The sequence below is a fragment of the Simochromis diagramma genome, unplaced genomic scaffold (assembly GCF_900408965.1).
Source record: "Simochromis diagramma unplaced genomic scaffold, fSimDia1.1 OVJJ01000307.1, whole genome shotgun sequence".
Taxonomy (NCBI): Eukaryota; Metazoa; Chordata; class Actinopteri; order Cichliformes; family Cichlidae; genus Simochromis; species Simochromis diagramma.
The window spans coordinates 385,654-410,683 of record NW_024386786.1 but is presented as its reverse complement, the minus strand read 5'-3'; the positions used below and the strand labels follow the sequence as shown (position 1 = coordinate 410,683).

Below are 25,030 nucleotides of genomic sequence, written 5' to 3'. Positions count from 1 at the left end.
GCCACACTTTGTTTCATCATTGTTCACTCATTCAAGGCATGGAGCACATGTCCTATACAATTTTATTTTATGTTCCTGTCCTGTGGCTAAAGTGAGACTGTCAGAGATTTGCACACCTTTAGTTTTTGAGTTTAGACGCTGAGTGATACAAGGCACATAGAGGTAAATGCCAAGAAAAAAAACAAACGGCACTGTCATCACCTTTTACATCCCGATAAACTTCCAGAGTGGAAAAAAAGTATTTCTCCAGAGGTTTTATTATCCATGTGTGGACCCAAAGGCCATTTTATGTGAAGAAGGCCTTTAGCTTTAAGCATGACTGGTACACACAGTACCTTATTTGAACCACTGATTTAAAAACAAAAAATGTGTGATATGCTTTACCAGCTGCAAAACAAATGAACCAAGCGGTTAAAAAATAAAATCATTTTGTTGCAGCACTGGAAGAAGGGAATTTCCATTGGAGGTGGATAAAACCTCTTTGAGAAACTGCCAAACGCTTGTCAGTGTATAAACAAAAATTTTAAAAAAGGACTCCAGGTGACTCCGGCATGCAAAGCCAGGGTTTTCCTGCATAAGACAAATTTTGCTACCCCCTCAAAAAGAGACCCCCCCCCCCCGCGTAAAGTACATTATTGCCTATGAAATGGCCAAAAAACAAGTTAAAAAACACTTGTGTGATTTGTGACTTTGTCTTCTGGTTATCAGCTTTCCCTTGTTTTGTTTATTATGTATGCTGCCTATTTTTAGTTTAATCTACACTTTGATCATTCCACTTCTGTATGTCTGCCAAAGCATTCTGTAAACTGTGTTTTTTAAAAGGTGCAGCATAAATAAAATTGTATTCTATTTCTGTGATGACAAGTTATGTAGGAAGTTCAACTTTCAGGGTTTGGGATTAATAGGTGATTGAAGCCTTTGTGGTGCTGTTGAACTTTGCTTGCCAAAGGTAATCTCACATTAAACCACCTTAGCTAACTAAACTCCCAGCTGTGTGTGCTTATTTGCTAACTCTTTGTCCTCTACTTGGTTTCTGGGATCAAAACTTTTGCGGGAAACCTGGACTCCGACTTAAAAGAGCCTCACTGTTTAGTAACTGAGTCCTAGTCTGAATAACAGAACTACAAATAAAGACAAATAAAGAACCTTGAACCTTGAACCGACAATAAAGAAACACTGTCAAATAAGCTCCAGCATTAGTTTTACACACATCTGCACACATCTGGAGACAGCCCCTTCCTGTCCACACTGAACTAAGTTTGGACCAACAGAGGACGCCTAGCCTTTTATGACCGTGTCTGACAGCCGGGCTGCTCTTTGAGAGGCTTTGAGCAGACACCCAGGTGGCGTTTGTGCACCGAGGGAGTAGTATTTGTTAGCCCGGGATGTTTACAAACAATGCGGGCATCATTACTCTGAGAGCAGCTCCAGCCCAGCACATACACTTCAAAACAAACTCAACTTCGCGTTACACACCGCGGCTCGGCAGAGGAAGTTCCGACTCTAATGCAAACGCGCACACTTGAAGTTGTTGGCAGTACCGAGAGCTGCAGCTTCCCACTGGCTGCGCTATTTGATGTGGGAGACACAATTTGGAGAGGGGGGAGAGAGAAAATAGGGGGAAGGCACACAAATTCATCACTTCTGGCTCGACCGTCACTTTACCTGGATTTTTCCGAGGTGCGAGTGCTTTCCTCAGTCGCCACACTCCGCTAAATCTTCAGCGATTCACCACGAAGGGTTATTTCCTTTAAAAAAAAATGTCAATTCTTCTCGCTAAACAATCACTCCGCACATCCAAGATGGCTACCAGGAACACCTCCTCCTCCGATGCCCTGTTGGACAAGAGTTCCGCCTAGCTCGACTGTGATTGGGCACCGAAGGCGGCTCCCGCGCTTCTATTCGGTGAAACCGGTTGTCAGTCCAAACAGGCTGGTTTTACTACTTCCAGCGTAGCTCCCGCTCTGATTGGCCCGCTCAGAAAGGTTAAAGGGTAAACTGAGTTTACGACCTCCCCCCGCCCCCTCAGACACTAAACGCACCCCCTGTGTGCCGCAATGTCTTGTGGGAAATGAAGTTTGTGCGGTTGTCATTTATTTTATATTTTTCTATTTTGAACGCCATGACAGTAAACGTTTATCATAATGTTGTTTTTCTGCTAAAAACTAAAAGAGTAGTTTATAATATACATGTGACTCTACAAATAAATAGATAAATACATAAATATAAACGTATACAAGCTGTTTATTGTAGTGGGTACAAGTTTGAATATTTTGCATAATTCAATGCTTAGTCAATGCTTAGTCAAAAAACTGAGACCTCTTTGCATATTGCAAATAACAATTTAATGAATGGCATTATTACATACAGTACTGTGCAAAAGTCTTGAGCCATGCTGTCATGCTGAAAATGAAGCTGTTCCCAGCTGCTTTCACAGTTATTACAATATCACCTGTTTTCATAGGATCTCCAACAAACCAGCTGAAATGAAGCTCCAAACCATCACAGAGCTTCCACCATGTTGTACAGATGCCCATAGCCACAACTCTCCTGTGACCTCCCATGTACTCCTGCAAATATTGATAACAAATTGTAGCCAAACCTTCAAAATTGGATTCAGCACTACTTTAGACCAGTTGCCTTTAATGTGCATTTGAGTTATTGTGTAATTTGGCATACCTCAGCCTTTTTCCCCCCTCCTTTGCTAAGAATGGCTTCCTGACAGCCATTTTCCACTGAGACCATTTCTTTAGTGAACAGTAGATATAACTGAAGAGTCAGATGCATCTCTCAGGTCTTTGCTGGATGTTTGCTGTCATTTTGGAAGGATTCAAGTAAAGAAATGGGAACAAATTGTGTGTTTTTGCAACAGGGTGCAAGTTACAAAGTGTCTAAGACACAATTTAAAATGGGATCTTTGCGTGTAGACAAAACTGAACTATTTCTTGAGTTTGGTGCCTTTTTATGCTTGAATGGCTCATAGATCAGTGCAGTGGTTCCCAAACTTTTTTGCTAGGCCCCCCTTTGTTTTACAAGAAAAATGTAAAACACACACACGCACGCACGAACACATCCTCCAACCACACGCACCCATATTTTGCTCCATTGCGGTTTATTTCACACCTCAAACATTTTGCAAACAATTAAGCAAATACAAGTAGCCTAATCTGCAATAAATTACAGGTAGTATTAAAATAAACTACTAAATCTTTTACGCTACGTCCACACCTACACGGGTATTTTTGAAAACGCAGCTGTTTCGTCCACACGTAAACGGCGTTTGGAATCAACGAAAACTGATATTTTTTTAAAAACTCCTTTTTTGCGTTTACGTGTGGACGAGGAATACAGAGTTCGTTACGTAACGTCAAAGGTATGTGCCTTTTTTCACGTCATGCTGTGCTCCACGTTATTGTTTACATGAGATGAATTGCAGAATGGCAGATAGAAACAAAAATACTGTTAATCTGACTATCTTCAGGTTTTACACGCTTATACACACGCAGTTACGGTCCCTCTATTTAGAAAGTCAGAGGCGTCATTTTGAAAAAAAAAGAAAAAAGAAAAGGCCTTCTTCAGTTTGCACAATGACTGAAACTAGCCCACTGGTGAACAACGGGCTGTGAGATCAGTTTCATCATTAGATTAGTGAAAAAATAAAATAAATAAAATTACAAGCAAATCCCAAATGATGTGGAGCATAAAATAGACCTATAATAAACCCATATGTAATATATACATTTAGATGTACATGAAAAAAAAAACTGGGAAAAGATTTTTGTTTTGAGCCCGGATCAATATTAAATGTTTTGGATCCCATTGATCCCTAATAACAATTTCTCTTTATTAATGAACTAATTCGCCAAATTCTTCCACTGGAGGGCGCTAGAGTCTGCAAGTCTAATTTTTCTTTTTTTAGATAACATCTTTTTAGCAAAACATTTAAGTCTAATTTGATTTCTTTAGCTCTTAATGACTTTGTTTGTAAACCCTGAGCTCAGCACGTTGTCACTTTGTCAGCCTCATTACATCAAATGAGTCAGAGTCAGGAAAACAATACATTAATACATTTAAGGTTATTTAATCTATTGTACAGTATTGTATTTTACATCTTATGTTATCAGAATTGAAAAAAGAAAAAAAATTCACATCACAGTTATTACTTTCACATTTAACTTAAACAACTTTTGTATGAAACACATCAATGAATAAAGTTTTTTTAATGAAACATCAAAAATCCATGTACATCATTTCAGTGCAAAAGGAAAAATCAAACACTAAGCCAAAAATAAAGATAATAAATATTTCTCTCTTATATAACAAAAATTTGAGGCACATTTACTCGAACTTCTGTCTCTTAAACCTGCTCTATAAAATATCTGCAGGTACTGATGAATCAAACAGTTCCCTCAAGAAAATTATAATACCTCAGAGATGAGTTATTATAATTAACAACATATGCACTCTCTCTTTTTAATTCTTCAGTTAATTTTTAGGGTAAAGCAAAAAAAAAAAAACCAACAACAAAAAACCCCCCCAAAAAACAAGTACTTCAGTCTTCAGTGTGAAACACTGTCATAGCTCAGAGGAGTAAAAAACTACTCTCAATTGTAATAGCTGCACAAGGAAAAACAAACAAAAACATAAATAAAGCAGTTCAATGAAAATAAATAAATAAATAAATCAGAATATGCCCTGTAATTTGGCATTTAATCTTCTCACATCCTATTATATATTCTGACTTTAAGAAAAATGAGAACAAAGTGCAGAAAGCTCCCACCAGCTGGTCCTGCTGGCCGCCTCGCTCCGCTCTCAGTTTCTGAACCTGTAGGAGATGGGCAGCAGCTTGTGAGTCTTCTTCATGGTCTGGACTTTGGCGTGCGTCTCGTCATCCATCGTCTTGTAGCACCTCCGGGCGTAATCCAACAGCTTCTCCTTCGACGCCTCAAACTCTCCGACTTCTGACACCTGCAGGAAATGTTGGACTGTTCACGGATTCTAAAATAATTTCAGTTTTATAATATGCAAACAGAAGTTCTATGCAGTTATTCCTATCAAGTTTTCTTATTTTTAGAGAATCCTACATGCAAAGAATTATTTCAACACTAGAAACTTTAATGGAAACGTCCCCTTGAGTCTAAGCGCTTTACTTGGAAAGTGTGATAAACTTAGTTGAAAGAACAGCTCAATAAAACAGGAAATCAGAGGAGTCCTCACCTTCTCTGGAGCCACCAGCAGCAGCTCGGCGATGGGGGAGGTGGAGGCCATGGTGTTTCGGTCGACTCCATGGATCTGGAAGGCTCTGGACATGCTCCTCACCCGCTGGTAGGTGGACAGGATCTTCTTGTAACGGATCAAAACCCCGTCTGGGTCTTTAACTGATGGAAGGAACATAAAATGCTGAGTGAAGTAAGTGTGTCATAGACAGGAAGCTGAGGCTCCAGCACAGTGTTGTTGTAGCGTTTTTGTTTCCTGCTGATTCAGAATGATGAGTTTCTAATAACGACTTCTTAGCTGGGGTTAGAAATGCAAGTCGAGCCCATATTATGTATATTTGACAACATGGGGGAGTTTGGATAAGAATGTTTTTGGGATTAAAAACAGAGTTCTGGATTTTAACACGACTTTTGTTTTTTAAACTTTTCACATCAGAACAAAAACAGGATTCATGTGAATTATAGTTATATTACATCATGTCTTCTGTCACATGACTCTCACCTCTCTGTCGTTCCCTCCCGTGTGTGATCCTGAAGACCCTCCTCATCTTCATTCTTGGCTCTCCACTGACCCGCCCTCTGCCCTTCTTCTTAATCCCCTTCTCTACTGAAGAGTCCACATCTTCCTCCTCTTCCTCCTCTTCTTCTTCTTCCTCCACATACTCGTCCTCGGTGTAGTATTTGTCTTCTTCCACGTGAAACTCCTGCTTGGTTACAGCTACAAAAACCCCAACAAAACAAAAACATGACAAAAAGACTTCTCTACTTTAAAGTTAAGCATTTAGAACATATTCATTTATGTGTGTCAGCATCTTCCTCACCAGCGTTGCGGCGGCTCCGAGATCCTGATCCCTGGATGCGTTTGAGGGTCATCCCGGACCTGGTGGTCATGGGGGACGGAGGGGAAGGAGAGCTGGCAGGCTGGATCTTCACACCACGCTGGGCATCCCCGCTCCACTCTATAATTGGGAAAACACAAAATCAAATGCTTTTTTATTTCTGAAAACTTTAAATGGGGTGAGACTCAACGAGCCTGACCCTCAGGACTCCTCATGCTGACGATGAAGCGGTCCAGCTGGCATCGCAGGAAGTTGCGTTCCTCCTCGAGCTCCTCGATGCGCTTCTGCAGCCAGGCGTTCTTCTCCAGAGTGACGTAGAGGTGAGCGCGCAGGTTAGAGATCAGGATGAAGGTGCTGAACTGAGAGTGAGGAGGCTCCTGCACCACTGGCTCTGCAGGAGGAGGAAGACGAGGGAAGAGACGGGAAAGAATTATTATTTTTTTAATATATATATATATATATATATATATATATATATATATATATATATATATATATATATATATATATATATATATATATATATATATATATATATCTCAAGTTCACAGTTTATGAATACGTATTATACCAGGAAGCCAAAAAATTCTGACCAAGCTAGCAGAGATTTAAACAAGTGTCAAAAAATACATGTTTTGTCGAAATTTTTTTGGACAGTGACATGTTTGTAGTTTTGCTTCTATAAACCAGCACCATGTGTTTAAAATCAAACAATCGGGATGTGATTGAAGCTGTTCTTTCTAGTTTTTGGTCAAAGAATTTAACAAAAGCATCAACTGTTTGAGAATTACAAACATTTTCAGTGACATACCATCCATCATCTGCTGGCCTTGGTTCAGGTGATAGGGAGGAGGTCGTTCTATATTCTCCTCCAGGGGAAAGGAGACCTCGTAGGCATTTAGATATAAACCTCCTCCTCCTCCTCCTCCTGCTGCTGCTGATGAAGATGATGCTGCAGCTGCTAATGATGACTGGGGCATGTAGTGCTCTGACATAAAAAAAGAAAAGAGGAAAAAACTCAAAAATAGTAACTAATAAACCTGAAGTCTGTGAAAAATGTTTCCATCTTGCCTTTAATAAATATTATCAGTATGAACATTTTAATATGTCAGGTGATATTCCACACAACAAGAGTGTGTCTCTCTGTCTACCATCTATTGTTTCATACACAAACACTAAGTTCACACTGAGGCCTTAGTGCTTATTTTATTAATTTAGCTGTCTGACACAGACACTCAAATTCACACCTATGGCCAATTTAGAATCACCAATTAACCAAACACGATTGACTACATGTCTTTGAACGTACAGGTATATATATATATATATGTGTGTGTGTGTGTGTGTGTGTGTGTGTGTGTGTGTGTGTGTGTGTATATGTGTATGTATATGTATATGTATATATATATATATATATATATATATATATATATATATATATATATATATATACACATACATACATACATACATACATACATACATACATACATACACACACACACACACACAATTATTGTTATTATTGGGCCACATTAGTAATAATTCTGTGGTTTCAACGTTCAGCCACAACTTTATTTTCTCTTGCTCATCCCCAAAGGTTGTGCCTTATTTAGGAAATGCTCTCAATTAAAAAGTCATTTTTATAGAGATTAATAAATTCAGTTTTTCAAAATCCCGAGTCAAAGCATAATACAAAAATAAGTAGCAGTGACAGAATTTTGCTGTAATTGATAAACCCATACCTTTTCCCTTTAGCTTTACTAGCTTAACGTCCTACCCAAATTCAAAGACATAATGTATATATATATATATATATATATATATATATATATATATATATATATATATATATATATATATATATATATATATATATTTATATGAAACAAATTAACGAAGCGAAAGTTTACGTTTTAAAAAGAGACTCTTATGGTTGACGAATGCAGATTAATTACTGCTTATCAGTCGCTTGTTAAGGTTAATAAACCAACAACTCACCGAGGTTACTCGCATAGCCTGGTAGCCCGCTTACGCTTTAGAAAAACGGCGTGAAAGCCCAAAGAGTGAAATGAAAAGAAGGGAGCAGAGCATCAATAAAACAGTCATTACAGAAAACTAGCAAACAAACAAGAACCGTGTATTTAAAAGTTAAAAGTGATGTCAGGACACAAAAGGGCAGCCAGCACTGCTTCTCAGGAATGTTTGTGATCAGGTTTTAGCTGCATTAAAGCTAAAGGCGAGTCCACTTTTCATTCTTTTAACATGTGCAGGGAAGAAAAAGAACGAGTGCGTTTGGAGAAGGTGTAAAAGTTTAAATGTCTGACTCCTGGCGCTCGTACGCCTGCTGTGGGCAAGTGGATGGGCCGCATGTTGTTACCTGGTGGGCTTGCATCCTCTCTGCTGGTGGAAGGATTCATGGCTGAGAGGTCTGCCGGGCAGCAGCTACAGAGCGGTAATAAACCGCGTGTTTGGATAAACCTGTTATTATTTGTCTCCAGTAGTTCTGTGCGCAGTTATACTTCAGTAATATGACCTGAAACCAGCCACACCTGCGGCCCTACAGCCCGCCTCGCACACTCCCGGTGGCAATTACCTGATTATACTGGCGGGAACAGGTGTACTGCGCGCAGATTTAGTTGTTTCACACATGCGCAGAGGGGCGGTGTTTTTTTTTTTTTTTTTTTTTTTTTTACCCCCTAAAAGATTTCCATTCAAATTAAAAGAAATATCTAAAAAAGTGTTAAAAGGGACCCTTATTATTCTTTATTAATCAATAAAAACACTCACATTAAATAAATACAGTGAAACTATAACAATAAAAAGTGCGTTTTAAAAATAAATTTCTTTGCGTTTATGAAGCTGTAAAATGCCAGGAAGCAAAGGAAAAGAAAAAGAAGAAGAGGGTGAAATCCGGACCGGAAACGTGTCACCAGAAGGGCGTGGTGGCTGCAGGTGAGTAAGAGCGCAGATCAAGCCGGAAGTGAAGAACACGGTGGAGAGAACAAACCCGTCTACGGAGGCGTTGTTTTTTATAACTTAACGGACAACAGCAGCACGTGAGTCAAAGTTTATGTGTGAAAGAAAGTCTTTAAATTAACTTTAGTTCATAATCCGGCTGACCTAACCACTAAAATAAACTCTCCGCACTGCTGGTAGGTCCTCTCCAAAGTAAAGAAAAAACCGTGAAAATTAATGAACGACATCAAATACAGATTTTACGGATTTAGCGTTGAACACAGAAGACGAACGTAATTTTTATGGATCAATTTGTAAAATTTACTTTGGAAATGTCTTTGAAGCCAAAAACCATACACCAGGTAAATCTGATTCTTTAAAAATTATTCGTAAGCGCAAATCCAGGCATGATTTACTGTTTTGTTTGCCTGAGTCCACCTGTATGAGTTCACGCAGATGTTCTGTCTGATACCCGGATGCTTTTCTGGCTTTTGTTTTGGAAAGTAACCTCTTTAAATGTGCAACTCTTAATTTATTAATTAGAGCTTATATTTTAATAGGTATGATGTATTATTTATTTATTAGCAAGATTTTTGCTCATAGGACTGTAACTTAAAAACAACAACAGCACTATTACTTTTTTTAGCTTTACAAAACCGTGGTTCGTGAGTCATTGGAGAACAGGAGAACATTGTTATGTTCTCCTGTTACAAACCAGGCAGAAACAGCTCTGGGTCTAGTTGACCGCTTGCAAAAAGATTGAATCCTCCTGTCAAACACAGTGACTCCGTACTCCTTTGTGTACAGTGTACTCTTTACCGGCTTCAGTTAGTTCAAAATGCAGCTGTGCGTCTGCGTTACTGACTGTGAAGCACTATGGTTAACTTTATTGTTTTTAATATGTGCTATATCAATAAATTTTGGTTTGATTTGATATGTTTGGTATAGTCTTATAAGGGTCTCACACAGGCAGCTTTCACATAAATCAACCCTCTTATGATGAGCAGGCAATTCAAATTTGGGATAAGAAGCTGATAACGTTACACTGTTTCCATAGTCTTAAGAAATTAAACATGTAAAGTTTTGTATTTTATTACATTTGCCGATCTTAGATTACTTTGCAGATGCTCACACAATCACTGACTAACACAGTAACCTCGTGGTTCCTCTTAAGGCTTTTGGTTCAGTAACATGGAGCATCTATGGAAGCTGCAGGTTGTCATCGGAGACGTGGATCTTCTTACCTCCAGAACTTAAACTGCCCCTAACAGGGATCATCTTAAAACTAAACTGAGACAGTTTTTAAAGCAGACTCAGTCACGAATCATGTATAACCTACTGCTTCTGGTTCTGTGGTACATTATTATATTGCAGCTAGTGTTGTCTTTCTGCCTGAAAGACACTGTTCTAGTAGTTTCAGGTCCCTACTGTCCCTAGCTTTCTAATGAAGGAAAACAGTTTTGTTTTGTCTTTTAGGAAATCATCTTTGGAAGGCTATCTTAAAATATAATTATCTAGTTAACCACTTGAGCTAGAGCCTTCATATTATCTGGTACCATTATCTGGTACTCTATGATTAAGAACGCTCAGGAGTGGTGTTCAGTTTAACACAGAATCACTGATGCTCAAAATCCCTAAAATATTTGAATGTGTCATCTTTGTCAGCAGGTTTTGGAGGCCAGTTTTGCAGGTAGGAGACTGATATTGTATTTACAGCTTCTCATAGACCAGGATCATAAATTTATTTCAGAGACCAAATCAGGAAAGCAGTCCCTCCTTCTTTTGACATTTCAGATTCTAGGCCTCTGTCCCATGTATTTAGCTTTAATCTAAACTCTGATCAGAATGTAAATGTCTGAATTCTGTGTATTTACAATATTTAATTTAAACATTTGATATGTTTAATTTTGTCAGTGTTAACGTGAATCATTCTTCCACTAGTACACGTGGAAGCATCAGTGATCCTGTAGCGGGTTTAGTTCACCTGTGGTTCTGTCAGATTGTAACAGTCTTTCCTCTCCTCCTCCCTCCCAGCTCAATAATGGGCGAATATACTGGGTTGTCCCACTGTAAACTGGCTCTGGCGTTTGCCGTGTTTATGGATGTAGTGGGTGGAGCCGCTCTGCTGGTGGGGGTCTTCGCCAATCTGAAGATCCAAGACAGGGACCTTGGAGACGTGTTGGTCTACTCTGGTATGCTTGTGTGGCTTAATCAAAAACAGAAGTGGGTTGACATTAAACAGAAGTGACGAGTCAACTGGAGCGTGAATTAATATAAACTCACAGTCATACCAGCATATACATTAATTCACAAGCAGAGGAAGGAATTTTGCACATCTCTGTGAACTTTAAAGCATCAAAATTAGCTCTCTGCAAAAGTTATTATAACTTCAGGTACTCAGTAAATAGCTGTCTGCATATTTGTAGCTGTACACCAACACACACACACACACACACACACACACACACCTCCTCTGCACCCGCTAGCTAAAAAGCTAGTACTCTGACAATGGTGCCAAACAGGGAGCTGATGCTGGAGGCAGACAATTTCAAGAGAGGTGGGAGAGAGACTGCCATGTCTCCATTTACCTTCAGGGAACAGACAAAATGTGATTCTCTGAGCCAAATCTCAAAGTGATGGAGCTTCAAAAGCAGATTTCTCACGGCAGTGAAAATAGTCGAGTCAGCTGTTTTCAGAATAACTGCAAAGTTTATTTGCAGATTCTTTCCTGGCTGGAAGCTGGGCTGCAATATCCACTCATCCATTCATGCATCCGTCAAAATGTGCCAGCCAACTGCATCTATGACACCAATGATGTAATTACCATTTCCTGGTGATTTGTGATTTTTGTCCAGGTGGTCTTAACCGTGCAAACTATGTAAATATCAGTTATGTGGAATATCAGACAATATCAAAGGCTAAACTGCAACAAAGTCAAACAAATGCCAGACTCTACAAATATGAAACAGCATTTGAACTTTTACTGTGCAGTAGAAGTACAGAGCACAAGAAAGGAGTAGAGTGACCTTTATGATAGAACTGCAACAAAATAGACGAGGAGATAAAATGTTACACAAAAACATGAGAAAACTTGTGGGTGGAAATCAACTATTACAGAAAAAGTCTTAAAACGACACGTGCTCTACATCTTTTTTTATTATTTTTATTAAGGAGATAATCTTTGCTTCTTTCTCAAAACTAGATCATTAAATGGGCTGGCGTTGTAATTGTTCTGTTTAGATGAATTTCTATGACCTAGTAATAAAAAAATGATGAATCTGTGTCCTCCGCTCAGGAGCCCTGTTTTTACTCGTGTCTCTGGCCGGATGGGTGTTGTGGTACAGCGGAAACATCGAGGGCCCGTCACTTGCAGATGACAAGAAGCAGGGACACATCAGCTACGCCGTCGACCGCATCGCCCGAACCCTCAGCCGCAAGATACGCTCGCACAGATACCGCAGCTGAGCAGCAAGTCCCTTTCATTTTAAAAGCCTTTTGATGGTGTTCAGTGTTAATGAAAAACAGATGCTGAATCAAACTGTTTGTGTGTGAAAGTGTTACAGACCTCTCCAAAAGATTTCAGAGTGTTACAAAGCTGAAGCGTTTGCCTTATTATGACCAGTATTCTTCTTTTTTATATATATCATCTGACTGTTGTTTAACAGGGCAGTGGTGTCTCATTGGATTTCAATAAAAAAAAAGCTCTTTATATAATTATGAAAATATGTTTTTTGTTTTATTTGATTATCAGGTTTATTTAAAAGTGACTTAAATATTTTGTTTGAAACTAAAAATGCAACAAAAATAAATGTCATGTTAATATTAATACAGCAATCTGTCAATAGAGACACAACAGTGGGCAATATCAGGACAGGTACTGCGTGCATTATGTCATTAAATGTCCTATTAATGCCATTTTATTTATGTTACAATATAACAGCTGTTAGAATTCACTATTGTATTTATTCATGGATTTACATATATAGCGAACAATACAAGACTAATATGCATATAAACCTCTGCATATGTTAGAACTGTTTGTAATTAAAATTACTTTTCAGTTGGACAACATAATGAAGAGGACATAAAGTTGTAATGAGGTTACAGACAGGAAAGTAGTAAAACAAAGAACAACAGAGCATTCTGACAACGCACAGAAATATCGAAAATCATACCACATTGTAATATATATAAAATATTATAATATCTATTAAGCATTTTACTCAGTGGTGTTTCAGTGAGGTTTTGACCTCCCCTGTGTCATAATCATACATACAATAAAGGCTCTCTACTGCCCTCTACTGGTGAGCTGTGGGACTTAGAAACAACAATTTCCATCTACAGCCTTTATAGTATAAGAAGCTTATGGGAGTAACTTGTAAGTTAAATCATTCAGAATTTTTAATTTAGAATTAGAAAAAAATCAAACCAAGAGTTTCTAAAGTTTTATTTTTGCAGTCATTTCCAGATCATGTAACCAATATATATTTATACACAGTAAAACACATATAAACAAATGAAATGGTTAAACTGAGAATTATAAGAACAAAATAAAGTAATCTTGAATTTAATGGGACATGGTCATGTTTACTGCCGTGGAGCTTCCTGTCTTCTTTCTCGGTGTTTGGGAGAGGAATGTTATCCCACTGTTATCTGATGGAGCTGCTCAGCAATCATTCTTTGTTGTACTTTTCATGATGATCCAGATGTTTATTTTTTAGTTGATGAAAGGTCTGAACTCCAGGCAGGCCAGTTTAACTTTCAGCCACATGCTGCTCTAAAACTTGAATATACCTTTCAGCATTCATAGTGCTGCAAGCTGCCGATTGTATAGGCATTAATGAACCTTCATGCCATCAGACTTGCAGGCTCTTGAACTGAGCATCTTACTACCAAAAAGTTTTCTACTTTTCATCAGTTTAGCTTTGGTCAAAAAAACCAAAAAACCAGGAGCTTTTTATCCATGTTAGAGCTTTAACCTGCACCTCAGGACGGCACAGTGAACTGCGACCTTTACAGGAGTGATTTCTGGCCTTTTCAGTTTCAGTGTTTTAGTTAACCTTAACATCCTCCATCGAAACATTAACAGATCATTAAGATAGTAGCTAGAATGGGTTTGATCTAAATGTTCAATGATCAATATTGTATGATATCTCATCAACATAAACTATATAATTTCCACTGCTTTATTAAAAAATACAGTACAGCTACTGTTCTTCTTTCATTACATCTAGATTTCCATCTTCAGGAATCAGTTACTATGAGTATGTATAAGAGTGCATGGGAGAGAATTACTTTACCTTTACTGGCCTCTGCTGGTGGAAAGTGGGAATTCCAACATCAGCAAACATTCAGTAAAGAACACAGCAGCACTAAAGCTACTGAGTGGAATATGCCTAATAATGAATCCAATTCTAGTGCAGCGTTTGGCAATGTTTCACAATTCAATATGTGAGTAATATTACTGTGGTATGTACCATCACCCAGCCCCCAAACCTGTCACAAAATATACATTATAACCAGGACCTTGAGTACAACCCTAAAATCAGCTTTCAATCCGGAGACCAAAATCTTCTTTACCTGCCGTGCAGCTTGGCCCAAGCTGAGGAATGAACTCCACCTAAGCTCACAATTACAGCAGCCCCCATAAAAAGCAAAGGAGAAACTAAAGACAGGAACTGATTCTGAAGCTTGATTCCTTATCTGGCTCACCTCTAACCTTGCTGCAGAAAATGGCAGACGTGTCTGCGCAAATAATAGATTACTCACTGGCTGCAGTCCCAGTAGCAAGTGATTAGATCAATTACGGAGCCTGTAGAGCAGCAGACAGACAGGCCAGTGACTGACCAATTACTAGTCAGTACTTTCTTAGAAGGTGGATGTCACATTTAGATATTTAAAACCAGAGCAATCACAGAAATAGTTCAAATTGTAGATAATAATAAAAAGAAACTCAACAATTTACAAACGTGAAAGCTTGTTTCCTACATGCCAAGCTGAAGAAAGTATTTTTTTAAATCTTTTTCTTGTGTTTGCATAAGATAATTTGGTCCCATGGGATTTTAAAAAGCTCCATGTGGTGTCAATCCTATTTTTTTTTAATTATTTTTTTGGGGGTGGAGTGCTAAATTATCAGCTAATGCTAGCAAGCTTGATCAAATTGACTCTACAGGTAACATTACTTTAATCTTTAAGTTTAAAACATTAAACAGATGTAAGAGACTAGTAGATGATGATGCTGCCCCAACTAACTTTTGCTTGCAGGGTTGCCATTTGTCAGATAATCCTATCCATGATCCAAACAACAGAAACATGATGGAAAAGTCCAGTTCAGTGACTCCAGATAGTAGAAGTGACACCTACTGGCTACAGCTGTTTGTGCTGGCCCACCTACAACACAGCTCGAACTCCAGATGCAGGTGGATGTCTCCATCCATACAGTTTTTATAAATGGACAAACTATCCATAGAAGGTATCCATGCGTTTTGATTCTGTAAAGTTGGGCATTTTAACACAGGGGTCGACTCATTTTGTGTGCCAGCCTCAAGTGGACATTGGAGGAACTGCAGATATTTGCACTTCAGTGTTGGAAAGGTGTTTAAGTATCTTGGGGTCTTGTTCACGAGTGATAGGAGAAAGGAGCCGGAGATCGACAGACGAATTGGTGCAGCAGCTGCAGTGATGTGGACGCTGTACCGGTCTGTTGTGGTGAAGAGAGAGCTGAGTGTAAAAGCGAAGCTCTCAATTTACCGGTCGATCTACGCCCCTACCCTCACCTATGGTCACGAGCTGTGGGTAGTGACCGAAAGAACGAGATCGCGAATACAAGCGGCGGAAATGGGCTTCCTCCAAAAGGTGGCTGGAAGTTCGGCCGTTCGGGAGGGGCTCAGAGTAGAGCCGCTGCTCCTCCACATCGAAAGGAGCCAGTTGAGGTGGTTCGGGTATCTGACAAGGATGCCTCCTGGGCACCTCCTGGGTGAGGTTTTCCGGACTTGTCCCACCGGAAGGAGGCCCCGGGGCAGACCCAGGACACCCTGGATATCTGTCGGCTGGCCTGGGAACGCTTTGGTGTTCCCCCGGATAAGCTGGAGGAGGTGGCTGGGGAGAGGGAGGTCTGGGTTTCTCTGCTTGGGCTGCTGCGCCCGTGATAAGCGGAAGAAAATGGATGGATGGATGTTGGAAACCCAGACAGCGCTAAAGAGTTGGTTACTGACGCCAGTTAAATTCACATTTTGTTTGTACAAAAAATAACTCATTCCCAAAATTAAAATAAATACATTTTAAAAGGAAGGTGAGACTTTATTATTTAGAATTATATTTAATTATAAAACCTAGTTTTCACAAAATCTACCTCAGTTATATCCAAGAAATCCATTCTAAAATAAAGAAATCTGATTCTTCTCTTTATTAAGGTTATTAGGATCCAGCTCCAGCCGGGTTCTGTTAAGACTATCTAATAAATGATCTGTTTTAGATTGAGTCTGACATGTTTTCTTAGGAAATTTGCCAGCTTGGCCTGGGTTGACCTTAGGCTACATGCTAAGCCCCTCCTAGGTGGTAAATCAAGTGAATTAAATTTGGACTACATCTTGAAAACTGTTTGACTCCACTTTAACCTGACACACTTATCGTTTGAAATCAGAGCTGGCCTTCAGGTCATCTGCTACAATAGCAATTATGAACATCGAAAGTTCGCAGCTCGACATCAGTGTTCCTCTACAGCTCAGCATGGTCAGTAAACTCACTCCACTCTCAGTCTCCTATCCTGAATAACCTTACTGGTTTCTCTGTGTGAGGACAGCATTCCCTGCAGACAGTGATTATGTAGCTAATAATTGGATCATGACGCAGCGAGGATGTTTTCACTGGTCTTGTTCTCACTACCTTTTCTCTGTCAGTGCTGTAGCAATAGCAAGTAACCATGAAGCATGATTTTTTAGAGTCAGACAAGACTTTATGGAGGATGTTGTGGGATATTTTGTTGTCTGACAGTCATTAAAACGGCAACAATCTACAGTAATACGTCTATTAGTGTGTGTGTGTGTGTGTGTGTGCACGGAGCACTTTGAGTTTGCTTCAGCCATTGTGTTGCAGATTGGCTGCTGCACTTGTGATGATTGCCCTGAGTCATAACCTGGTAAGCTTTAGCTGCTGAACATCCATCCATCCATCCATCCATTTTCTGTCTCTTATCTGGAGCTGGGTTGCAGGGGCAGCAGCCTAAGTAGAGAAGCCCAGACCTCCCTCTCCCTGGCCACCTCCTCCATCTGCTCCAGAAAAAACTCCAACACAGAGGCAGCAAGCTGAGGGATACTAACATACCCACCAAAGCCTGCTGCCTAGGTTTCTGAGCCCAAGCCATGTGTTGATGTATCTCTCAACCTCACGCACTAGCTGCTTCCCACCAGAGAGTTGACGTTCCACGTCCCAGTCACTAGTCTCGGTAGCTGTGGATCGGTTCCTGGTGGACTGATCCAGCAACTGCTGGAAAATAAATATAGTTCTGTGCATTATGGCCAAACATCTAACATAAACCATGTTAACTGAGGCCTGGACAGTCTGACACGTAGAACTCATATTTATTTTGCTGTTTCTCTGAGCATGCCCTGCCTGCCTTGCTGGGACAGCCACTCCTTGGGAACTGCTTTGAATGTTTTGGACTTCAGCTTGTTTGGAAATGGTGAAATAGCCCTTCCTATATTGATGGGCAGCAACAATTGCAGACTTGAAATTGGTACTTTTGTATTTTCTCCTTGGCTTTACGTGAATACACACAAATGCTTCAGACCTGCAAACCACCAAACCTTTAAAAAATAAAAATAAAAAATAGAAATTCTTACAATTGCTTATGATCAGTGAATCAAATGGACCTAATTATCTGGCTGCCACTTACCCCCTTACTTACTATGGAAACAGTAAGAATGTAGGTAGTTTATTATGGCACCGAACACATTAAAGTAGTGTGATTGCATTGTAGGTTTAGTTTAGTTTTTTGGATTTTTTTTTTGCCATAATATTTTTCTATATTAACAACAGATTAAATCGCAGTTTCATTTCCAAGTGACTTGGAACTCTATTTGGTCCTATGTGCTAAGACCAAATCAATACTTTATCCTTTTAATGAACATGGTTAGAGTGGCACACAGCACTTTTTACATGCTAGTGGGAATAACAGAGCTTTTTTGAATGTATCTTTTTATACAGCTCTATTTTGGATCAACAAGTAGCTGACCAACAGACCAAACAATCCAATGACATGGATCAATTTTAGAAAGACAATAAAACAAGACGTTTGGCTGAACTAAAGGGAATAGATGCTTTTACAATTATAAATAAACCAAAAAACTCGCATTTATTTTTTTATAATGCTGCTCAATTTATGTGATAGCTGTATGCTAACAGTCAACATTACATTTGCTTCACCCAGTCTAAAGTAACTGCACAAAGTCCTGCATTAGCCCCGCCTCCTCACTCGGTCCATATCCTCAGTCATTTGGCCGACTGTTCATCTGACCTCCCTTACCTCCTTCGACTAGTATCCACACTGACGCCATGATATCAATTAGGATGTCTAGATTAAATATTCTTTTTCTAAGAACAGATTCCCCAACGTCAAGCCAAAGAGCTTTGTTAAAACCTCTCAGCTATGTTCAGGTAACCCTAGATTTTCCATTCCCTTTATTAACTCTCTGTCTGCTTTGCATTGCTGCCAAATCCTCCTTACGCTGCCTAACATCACCACATGCACCGCTTCTCTCAGGCTCTCCTTCTGTTGGTCCATCTTAATCCCCTCCTCCTTACAATCAAAGGATTCCCTTTCTTAGAACCCAATCTTGTAGGTTAAAGGTGAGACAGTGACAGGGAAAGGCTTGTCCCAAGAACCAAGGGACAAAAACAGCTAATCCAATAAATCCCGACGGGAATATCCTTGTTCTTAAAAAAGGCAAGATGATTGAGAATGAGGTCAATAAAGCAAGAATTAACAAAAAAGGGGGGGGGTCTAAAATATGTGTTGAAAGGCCAGAAACCCAGAAGAATGAAAAATATAGTAGTCACAGGTAATCGTTACCTTCCGTGAGAGAAGAATTGCAAAAGGGAACTAAACAGCTGCTGTAATTTCTCTAATAAAAATAGAAACAAATCCAAAACAAAACAAAATCCAAATCAAAAATGTTTTCCTCCTTTAAATCAGTGGTTCATGCATTATCAGGATACCAACAGAGCAAATTCCCCCCAAAATCAAAAACTAGTATAAAAGTGTAAAATTTAGCTGTCCCAGACTTAAATTCTTGTTCTGTGGTTGGAAAGTGTTTGTCTCTTTATGGAACTCATTACCCTGCCTGCCACCTTTGTGGAGCTTTGTTAGTTGGTATTCTTGTAAAATCATATAGCAGCAGGCATATTGGAAGATGACGATACATGAGTGGTTAAAGTGGAAAAAAAGAAAGCTGATAAAGCATCAGTATGTTTAAAGGGAGAATGTGCTGAATACTTGAACGTCTTGACCAAAGTCATGGTGGGCTTCAAAAAGACAGCTGTGCATTAGTTATCTTGGCCATGAATGTTTTTAGGGTAAAGAAAATTATATTCTCCTCATTTACAAGTATCTTTGGGGTTTAAATGCTAATGTGCTTACTGATAATATTCCATTTTTAAAAGAGAGACAAAATCAATGAAAGCTATGCTAGTCTGAAAATTGGTTGTGCCCATTAGCAAGAAACAAATAAAAGGCCAGCATCTCCCAAAAGCCACTCTGATGTTTGGACTTAAGACAGTGATGAGTGGCCGGCGCTCCACACACTTGTCCTAAACCTCGCTCATCATGTCAGCTTGTCTTGTTGATGACGGCCTGGTTTTGGATCATGTTGTCAAAGCGAATCACCAGTAACAACATATCAAATCTGAAGTGACATAGAGGCCTGAAAAAGTCAGATTCTCTTTCCTCCTCACAAGTGTAGTGATCAAATATGTCATAAAGAGTAACACTTAGAGTATATTGACCTGCCTTGGTCATGCCACACAGTGACTTGTGAGCAAGGCATCAAAAAAGCATCATACACCAAAGCTACAAGAAACGCTCAGTGCAATTGAAACAATGTTGCAGCTGTTCGTGAGAACTGCCAACGCACGAGCTGTTCCTATGGAGGAGAGGATTGACTGGGCAAAGGTTCCGATAGTGGTTGGTGTGTGTGTGTGTGCACATGCATGCATGCTTCTGTGTGTCCGTATGTATGTATAAGTTGTCTCCCCCATTCGTTTCTAATGACTGGTCATTTTGGACTGGAAACACAAAGAGGGTACAAATGTTGAATAAAATACACTGTATGGAGACTAATACAATTTAATTTGTGTGCTGAAATCCTATTTGTAAACAAAGTCGTGGAATCTTAGGTCAGTCAAACTTTCAAATCGGTCGAATATAAGGGATAATATCACCAAGGTGTCATTTCTTGTTTTCACTTTCTAAAAAACTGTGAAATATTTATCTGTGGCATGCTAAAATATACTGAAACAGTAATACATTTTATAGAACTCGTAGTGATTTTAGCTTGCTAACTATAGCTAGCTAACATTAGCCTGCATTAGCTGTTTTTTATTCCAGCGCTATTCGAGTCAGACTAAATCTGAACAAGTTCAGAGGTTGGTTTTTTTTTTGTTGTTGTTGCTGCAGGAAGTTATTTATTCTTGAAAGCTGACATTGCATGTCTTCTTCATCCTCTCTGGCTCTGCCATGTGTCCAGTGGTAAAATCCAAATGATCCGTGGAGCTGTGGTTAATGATGCCAAGAGGAGGGCGGGATGATGAAGTTAGGCCTCAGCACGTCACCACAGGATTTAAGATGTTTTACTTCTATAGAAGAGACATCAGCTGTTTGCCAAGGGAGAGCTTACGGTATGTGGCTCTAAATTTGTCCTGCATTAGAAAATCAGCACAGCTCCGCCTGACAGAAAAGCAGTGGGTGGAGAGGATTTCTGCAGGTAGCTACTTATGTCATCTTAATCAGGTAGAACAGACCCATCGCCATCAACAAGTCAACATCACAGCTGCTGTTGTTGTTGATGATGATTATATAACAGAGTTCACTTTTTGAGTTTAGACTATGAATCAGCTTGTACTCACTTAAAATAAGTCATTGTAGGACCTAAAACAGTCAGAGCTTTTTGGCTAAATAAATGAGTAAAAATATTAAAGTAATTAATAATTTTTATATAAAAAGTATGAAAGCAGCTCATTTCTGAAACTTCTCCATAACCACGGCAGAAATTCACCTCATGCTGCTTCATGAATACCATTTAAGCAGACCAATGGGCATTAAAAGCCAACAAGGATGCTGTACAGTTAGTACGTTGTACACTTGGTATCCATATTTTCAGGGTTGCAGGGTTAATGTCTTTGTAAACCTAACGAAGTAGATGTGGTGCTAACTCTAACCAGTAATTGAATTTCTGAGATAAGAATGCAATGCAAAAACACTGAATAGAGTAAAGGGCCCTTTCATTGAACACAATTCTTTATGAAGTCTTAGTCACACACACTCAGAGACCCATCGGGGTTCCAGTGGTTGGGTAGTGATTGCTGGCTGTCGCTAGGTGAAACTGGTTGCAAAGAGGGTGCTCTACCGAATAGCTCTATGTGATTCCTTAATATACTTGTATATTGCCTCAAAGACACCAGCTTGTCTGCAAACACTTGCCAAATACTCACCGAGTGGTAGTCAAAGTTGAAAAAGTGTGACAAAAACTGAAAATGAGAATATGAGAATATTCACATTCAACATGTTTCAAAAGTGCACCTTTTACTTTGAAGGTGAACATTTCCACCTTTCAGGTTTCACTACCTCTTCACTACCTCAGTTTGTCTGGTTGTTTGCAGAGAAGTTGGAATCTTCCATACAAACTATGGGCAGCCTAGGTGATTCATGAGCAATTAAAGCAAACGCAAAACAAGGTTTTGGTGTAGTACAGCACAATATACTGCTTTGCAACCAGTTTCACCCACCAACTGCCATGCATCTCCAGCAACCGTTCCAACAAATTGAAGAATACACTTTTTTCCTTACTAGTAACTGCTTGCAGATGGTTGTTGACAGTCTTTAGGCCTCTGTAACTGGGGTCTAGCATTAGCATGGTAGCTTGGACGTTAGCACTGTCACCACTCATCATTATGAGCCAAAGTAGGAAGTGAGATGGAGTGTTTGAATGCACTGAAAGACAGAATGCATTCCCTTTGCCCTCCTAGTTTGTTTCAGAGATTGAGTTTATAAAATGATGTAACTGTAAATGATGTGACTTTTGTAATTCTTATCACTTATGCATGACTGTGTGGGCAGTACAAATATTAGACAAGATAAAAGAAAAATCTAGACGCACAAAATTAAAAGTGTGGAGTGTCACACAGGTTGTGACCTTTCAGTGGGGTTCAGACAGTTGCTTTCCCATCATGCTTTTCTGTATTGATAGAGACTTTGGTTGGTTCAGTGCACTCTGTTGATGGGTTTCTGTGTAGACTGGTTGACAGTGGAGCAGATGGTGGATCAGTCAACACTCACTTTAAGTGTATTTAAATCCCCCGCTGAATGCAGCAGATATATCCTCCACCTGCTGCCTGCCAACTGGATTTAAACTGCTAAACCTTGGCCCGCCTAAAGGTCCAAGGTAGATTTGGAAACAGCTTCCTTTAACTTTGTCACTTCACTTGATCGGGTTTATTTTTACAGCAGACAAACCCTGCAGTGCGCTTGCAATGCTTCAGCGCCTAGATCAGTCAGCTGACTTGATTTGCTCTGTAGGCTGAAGATAGAAACAAGCCTTTCCTGTTACTTTTAAGGAATAATATTTTACAGCAGTTGTAATAATTAAGCTTTTATACAGACAATGATAATTCAAAATTAAATTAAATAGGATTACTAAAACATAAATTGAATTACTTCAGCAGCTTGATTAATAATAAAGGATAAAAATCTCACACCAGAATAACAGAGGCTTTGTTTTTTTTTGCATACTTAAAATATATATGTTCATTTTTGCCATTGCTTTGTGAGATGATGCTAAGTTTCAGAGGCTGTGTTATTATTCTATTAGTTCACAAATTGTTTTGACTCTTTCTATACAAAGACTGTATATAAAGAAGGGGTATAACCACCGCGATACCTCCTACTACCTGAACTGCGCATTTTGTAGCCTCAGTTTAAGAGTTTGGATTCTTTTGGGAGCCACAAAAGTATTTGTCAGATTTAAACGGACGGAAGGCAGTACGAATCTACTGGACTTTACGTTGGCCAATTCAAGTCACTGAACTTCTTTCACTGAAGGCCTAAACATCATACACCAGGGCGAGAAACTCAGTTCTGTAACTATAATTTGGTGAGCCTAAAAAACTGCTTGTGCCAGTACTCCTGTCAGTTAAAAATCCCCACATAGGTAAGGCATAAAAACCGTCCTCTCTGTACAGTTGTGATAATAAGGAAATTATCTCTACTGACCAAATCCATTTTTGTACCTGGTTGTTCATTTTTCACTTGTGCAGCCAGCCTCAAGTGAAACTGACTTCATATATGAGCTGCTACATGATCAAAGTAACCACAGCCAAAATGAGTGAAGCTAAATTATAATTACCTTGGTTTTATTTGTCTCTCTCTCTGAATACCCAAACTAAAGAAACTCTAATGATATAATCTAGAACAGGATTTTAAAGAAAATCTTTCTGAAAATAACAGATGACATAAACTGATTGGTCATCGTACACAGGAATGTTGGATAGCATTGATGTTACAATGCAACATCTGGAAACCCTGTGCATTCTTGTGGATGTTACTTTGATAGCTCCCACTAAATAGACCATGAGTGCTCACTGCCAGTTGGAAAAACCTGCTCAGGAGTGTCTCAAACAAAATGGCAAACCCAAAACATTTACCCATTTACTACATATGAGCGGGTGGAGGGAGGTTTGGAGTCTTCTCTCACCCCCGTTCTCTGTGGCCTGCTGGAGCGGGGGGGCTAGGAGGAGGAGTTGGCCGTCCGACTGCGGTCTGGAGTGTGGGGCCTCCCTGCTGCTGCGGAGTCGGGGCGGTCTGCCTCTCCCCACCGCAGGGAAAAGGGTAACACCACCTGGGTCTGGGTGCAGTTCCCCCCTCCAGGGGCAAGGGTACCTAGACCCGGTTTGTAGAGTACGCTTGGGGAGTGTGATCGTGTGTACAGCGTCTCTTTATGTCTGTCTCCACGTTGGGTGAGTGTTGAGTAATTGCATATGAGAGCATGAGGGTGGGAATGGATGTTTGTGTCTGTGTGTGCCTGTATGTCTGTGTCCAAATGTCAGGTCGGGTATCAGACGCCACCTCTCTGGGGACATCTCAGGCCCTCCAAGGTTTGGAGGCCTATCTCCCCCCACCACTTCCCCTGCCAGTGGCGGACTCCCTCAGACATCGGTGCGTTGGTGGTTCTTTGTGTCTGGGGATGGGCATCCAGGTACACACCAGCTCACTCCTTGGCGGCTGCTTATCGGGGCCTGGAGCCTGGGGCTCGCTCTGGCCACTTCGGGGGTGGGGTGCCCTCGGCCTCTCGGCCTGGGGCTCGGTCACTCAGGCACAGCTGGCTGCTGGCGGAGCTCACAGGCACGTCACTGCAACCCCCCCTGGCTTCTGCTCCGCGGCTGCTGAGTGAGCCCTCATCTGGGACTCTCCTCAGCTCTTTCTGGGACAGTGGCGCGGCTGCCCCTCTGTTGGTCTTCCTTGGTCTCTTGTGTTCTGGGGGCCTCTGGATGTCTGGAGTTTTGATCTCCTCCATACCTGCTTCATACCCTGGAGGACGGGGCTGTGGCCCCCCCCCCACACACACACCCTCTAGCAGATCATTACATGTAGGAACCTTTTGAAAACAAGCGCGTTCATGCTCACAGGTGTACACACGGGTGCTCACACACAAACTACACCCTTTTTGGCTCCTACCTCAAAGCACACTGTGTTCTGTCGATCTTACGTGCTGCACAATAATGTTTAACATTTAGTATTTACTGTTATAT

General features: G+C 40.1%; 3 protein-coding genes across 7 annotated transcripts in view; 1 reads left to right on the top strand and 2 right to left on the bottom strand.

The window, feature by feature from the left end:
- cnot3b (CCR4-NOT transcription complex, subunit 3b) overlaps window positions 1-1,823 on the bottom strand; it is a 42,208-nt gene extending 40,385 nt beyond the window's left edge. The window contains exon 1 of the mRNA XM_040022981.1: window positions 1,666-1,823. The gene's annotated coding sequence lies outside the window, so the exon portion shown is untranslated. The remainder of the gene's footprint in view (window positions 1-1,665) is intronic.
- A 2,276-nt stretch (window positions 1,824-4,099) lies between these two features.
- On the bottom strand, window positions 4,100-8,673 carry ccdc106b (coiled-coil domain containing 106b). 2 transcript variants are annotated; one of them, XM_040022980.1, is made up of 8 exons: window positions 8,436-8,673; window positions 8,057-8,091; window positions 6,867-7,043; window positions 6,255-6,446; window positions 6,038-6,175; window positions 5,719-5,934; window positions 5,218-5,378; window positions 4,100-4,968 (listed from the first exon to the last, which is right to left on the bottom strand). In XM_040022980.1, exons 3-8 carry the CDS (start codon window positions 7,033-7,035, stop codon window positions 4,813-4,815), a joined length of 1,032 nt encoding a protein of 343 aa, XP_039878914.1. In that variant the 5' UTR covers window positions 7,036-7,043; window positions 8,057-8,091; window positions 8,436-8,673; the 3' UTR covers window positions 4,100-4,812. The 2 variants fall into 2 exon arrangements, with proteins under 2 accessions (XP_039878914.1, XP_039878913.1); XM_040022979.1 differs by lacking the exon at window positions 8,057-8,091.
- A 307-nt stretch (window positions 8,674-8,980) lies between these two features.
- Window positions 8,981-12,730, top strand: tmem238a (transmembrane protein 238a). Of its 4 annotated transcripts, none has more exons than XM_040022977.1 (4): window positions 9,008-9,114; window positions 10,679-10,703; window positions 11,048-11,205; window positions 12,309-12,730. In XM_040022977.1, exons 3-4 carry the CDS (start codon window positions 11,055-11,057, stop codon window positions 12,476-12,478), a joined length of 321 nt encoding a protein of 106 aa, XP_039878911.1. In that variant the 5' UTR covers window positions 9,008-9,114; window positions 10,679-10,703; window positions 11,048-11,054; the 3' UTR covers window positions 12,479-12,730. The 4 variants fall into 4 exon arrangements, with proteins under 4 accessions (XP_039878909.1, XP_039878911.1, XP_039878910.1 ...); XM_040022976.1 differs by having other exon boundaries at window positions 9,009-9,114; window positions 10,682-10,703; XM_040022975.1 differs by lacking the exon at window positions 10,679-10,703 and having other exon boundaries at window positions 8,981-9,114.
- Window positions 12,731-25,030: the final 12,300 nt, after the last annotated feature.

Excerpts from the sequence above, each read along its gene's own strand:
- ccdc106b (XM_040022979.1), bottom strand. The coding sequence starts at position 8,475 with ATGAATCCTTCCACCAGCAGAGAGGATGCAAGCCCACCAG. Across the intron at positions 7,044-8,435 it reads AGAGGATGCAAGCCCACCAG|AGCACTACATGCCCCAGTCA; the intron begins GTAACAACATGC and ends TTTTTATGTCAG. Across the intron at positions 5,379-5,718 it reads CGGGAGGGAACGACAGAGAG|TTAAAGACCCAGACGGGGTT; the intron begins GTGAGAGTCATG and ends TCCTTCCATCAG.
- tmem238a (XM_040022975.1), top strand. The coding sequence starts at position 11,055 with ATGGGCGAATATACTGGGTTGTCCCACTGTAAACTGGCTCTGGCGTTT. Across the intron at positions 11,206-12,308 it reads AGACGTGTTGGTCTACTCTG|GAGCCCTGTTTTTACTCGTG; the intron begins GTATGCTTGTGT and ends TCCTCCGCTCAG.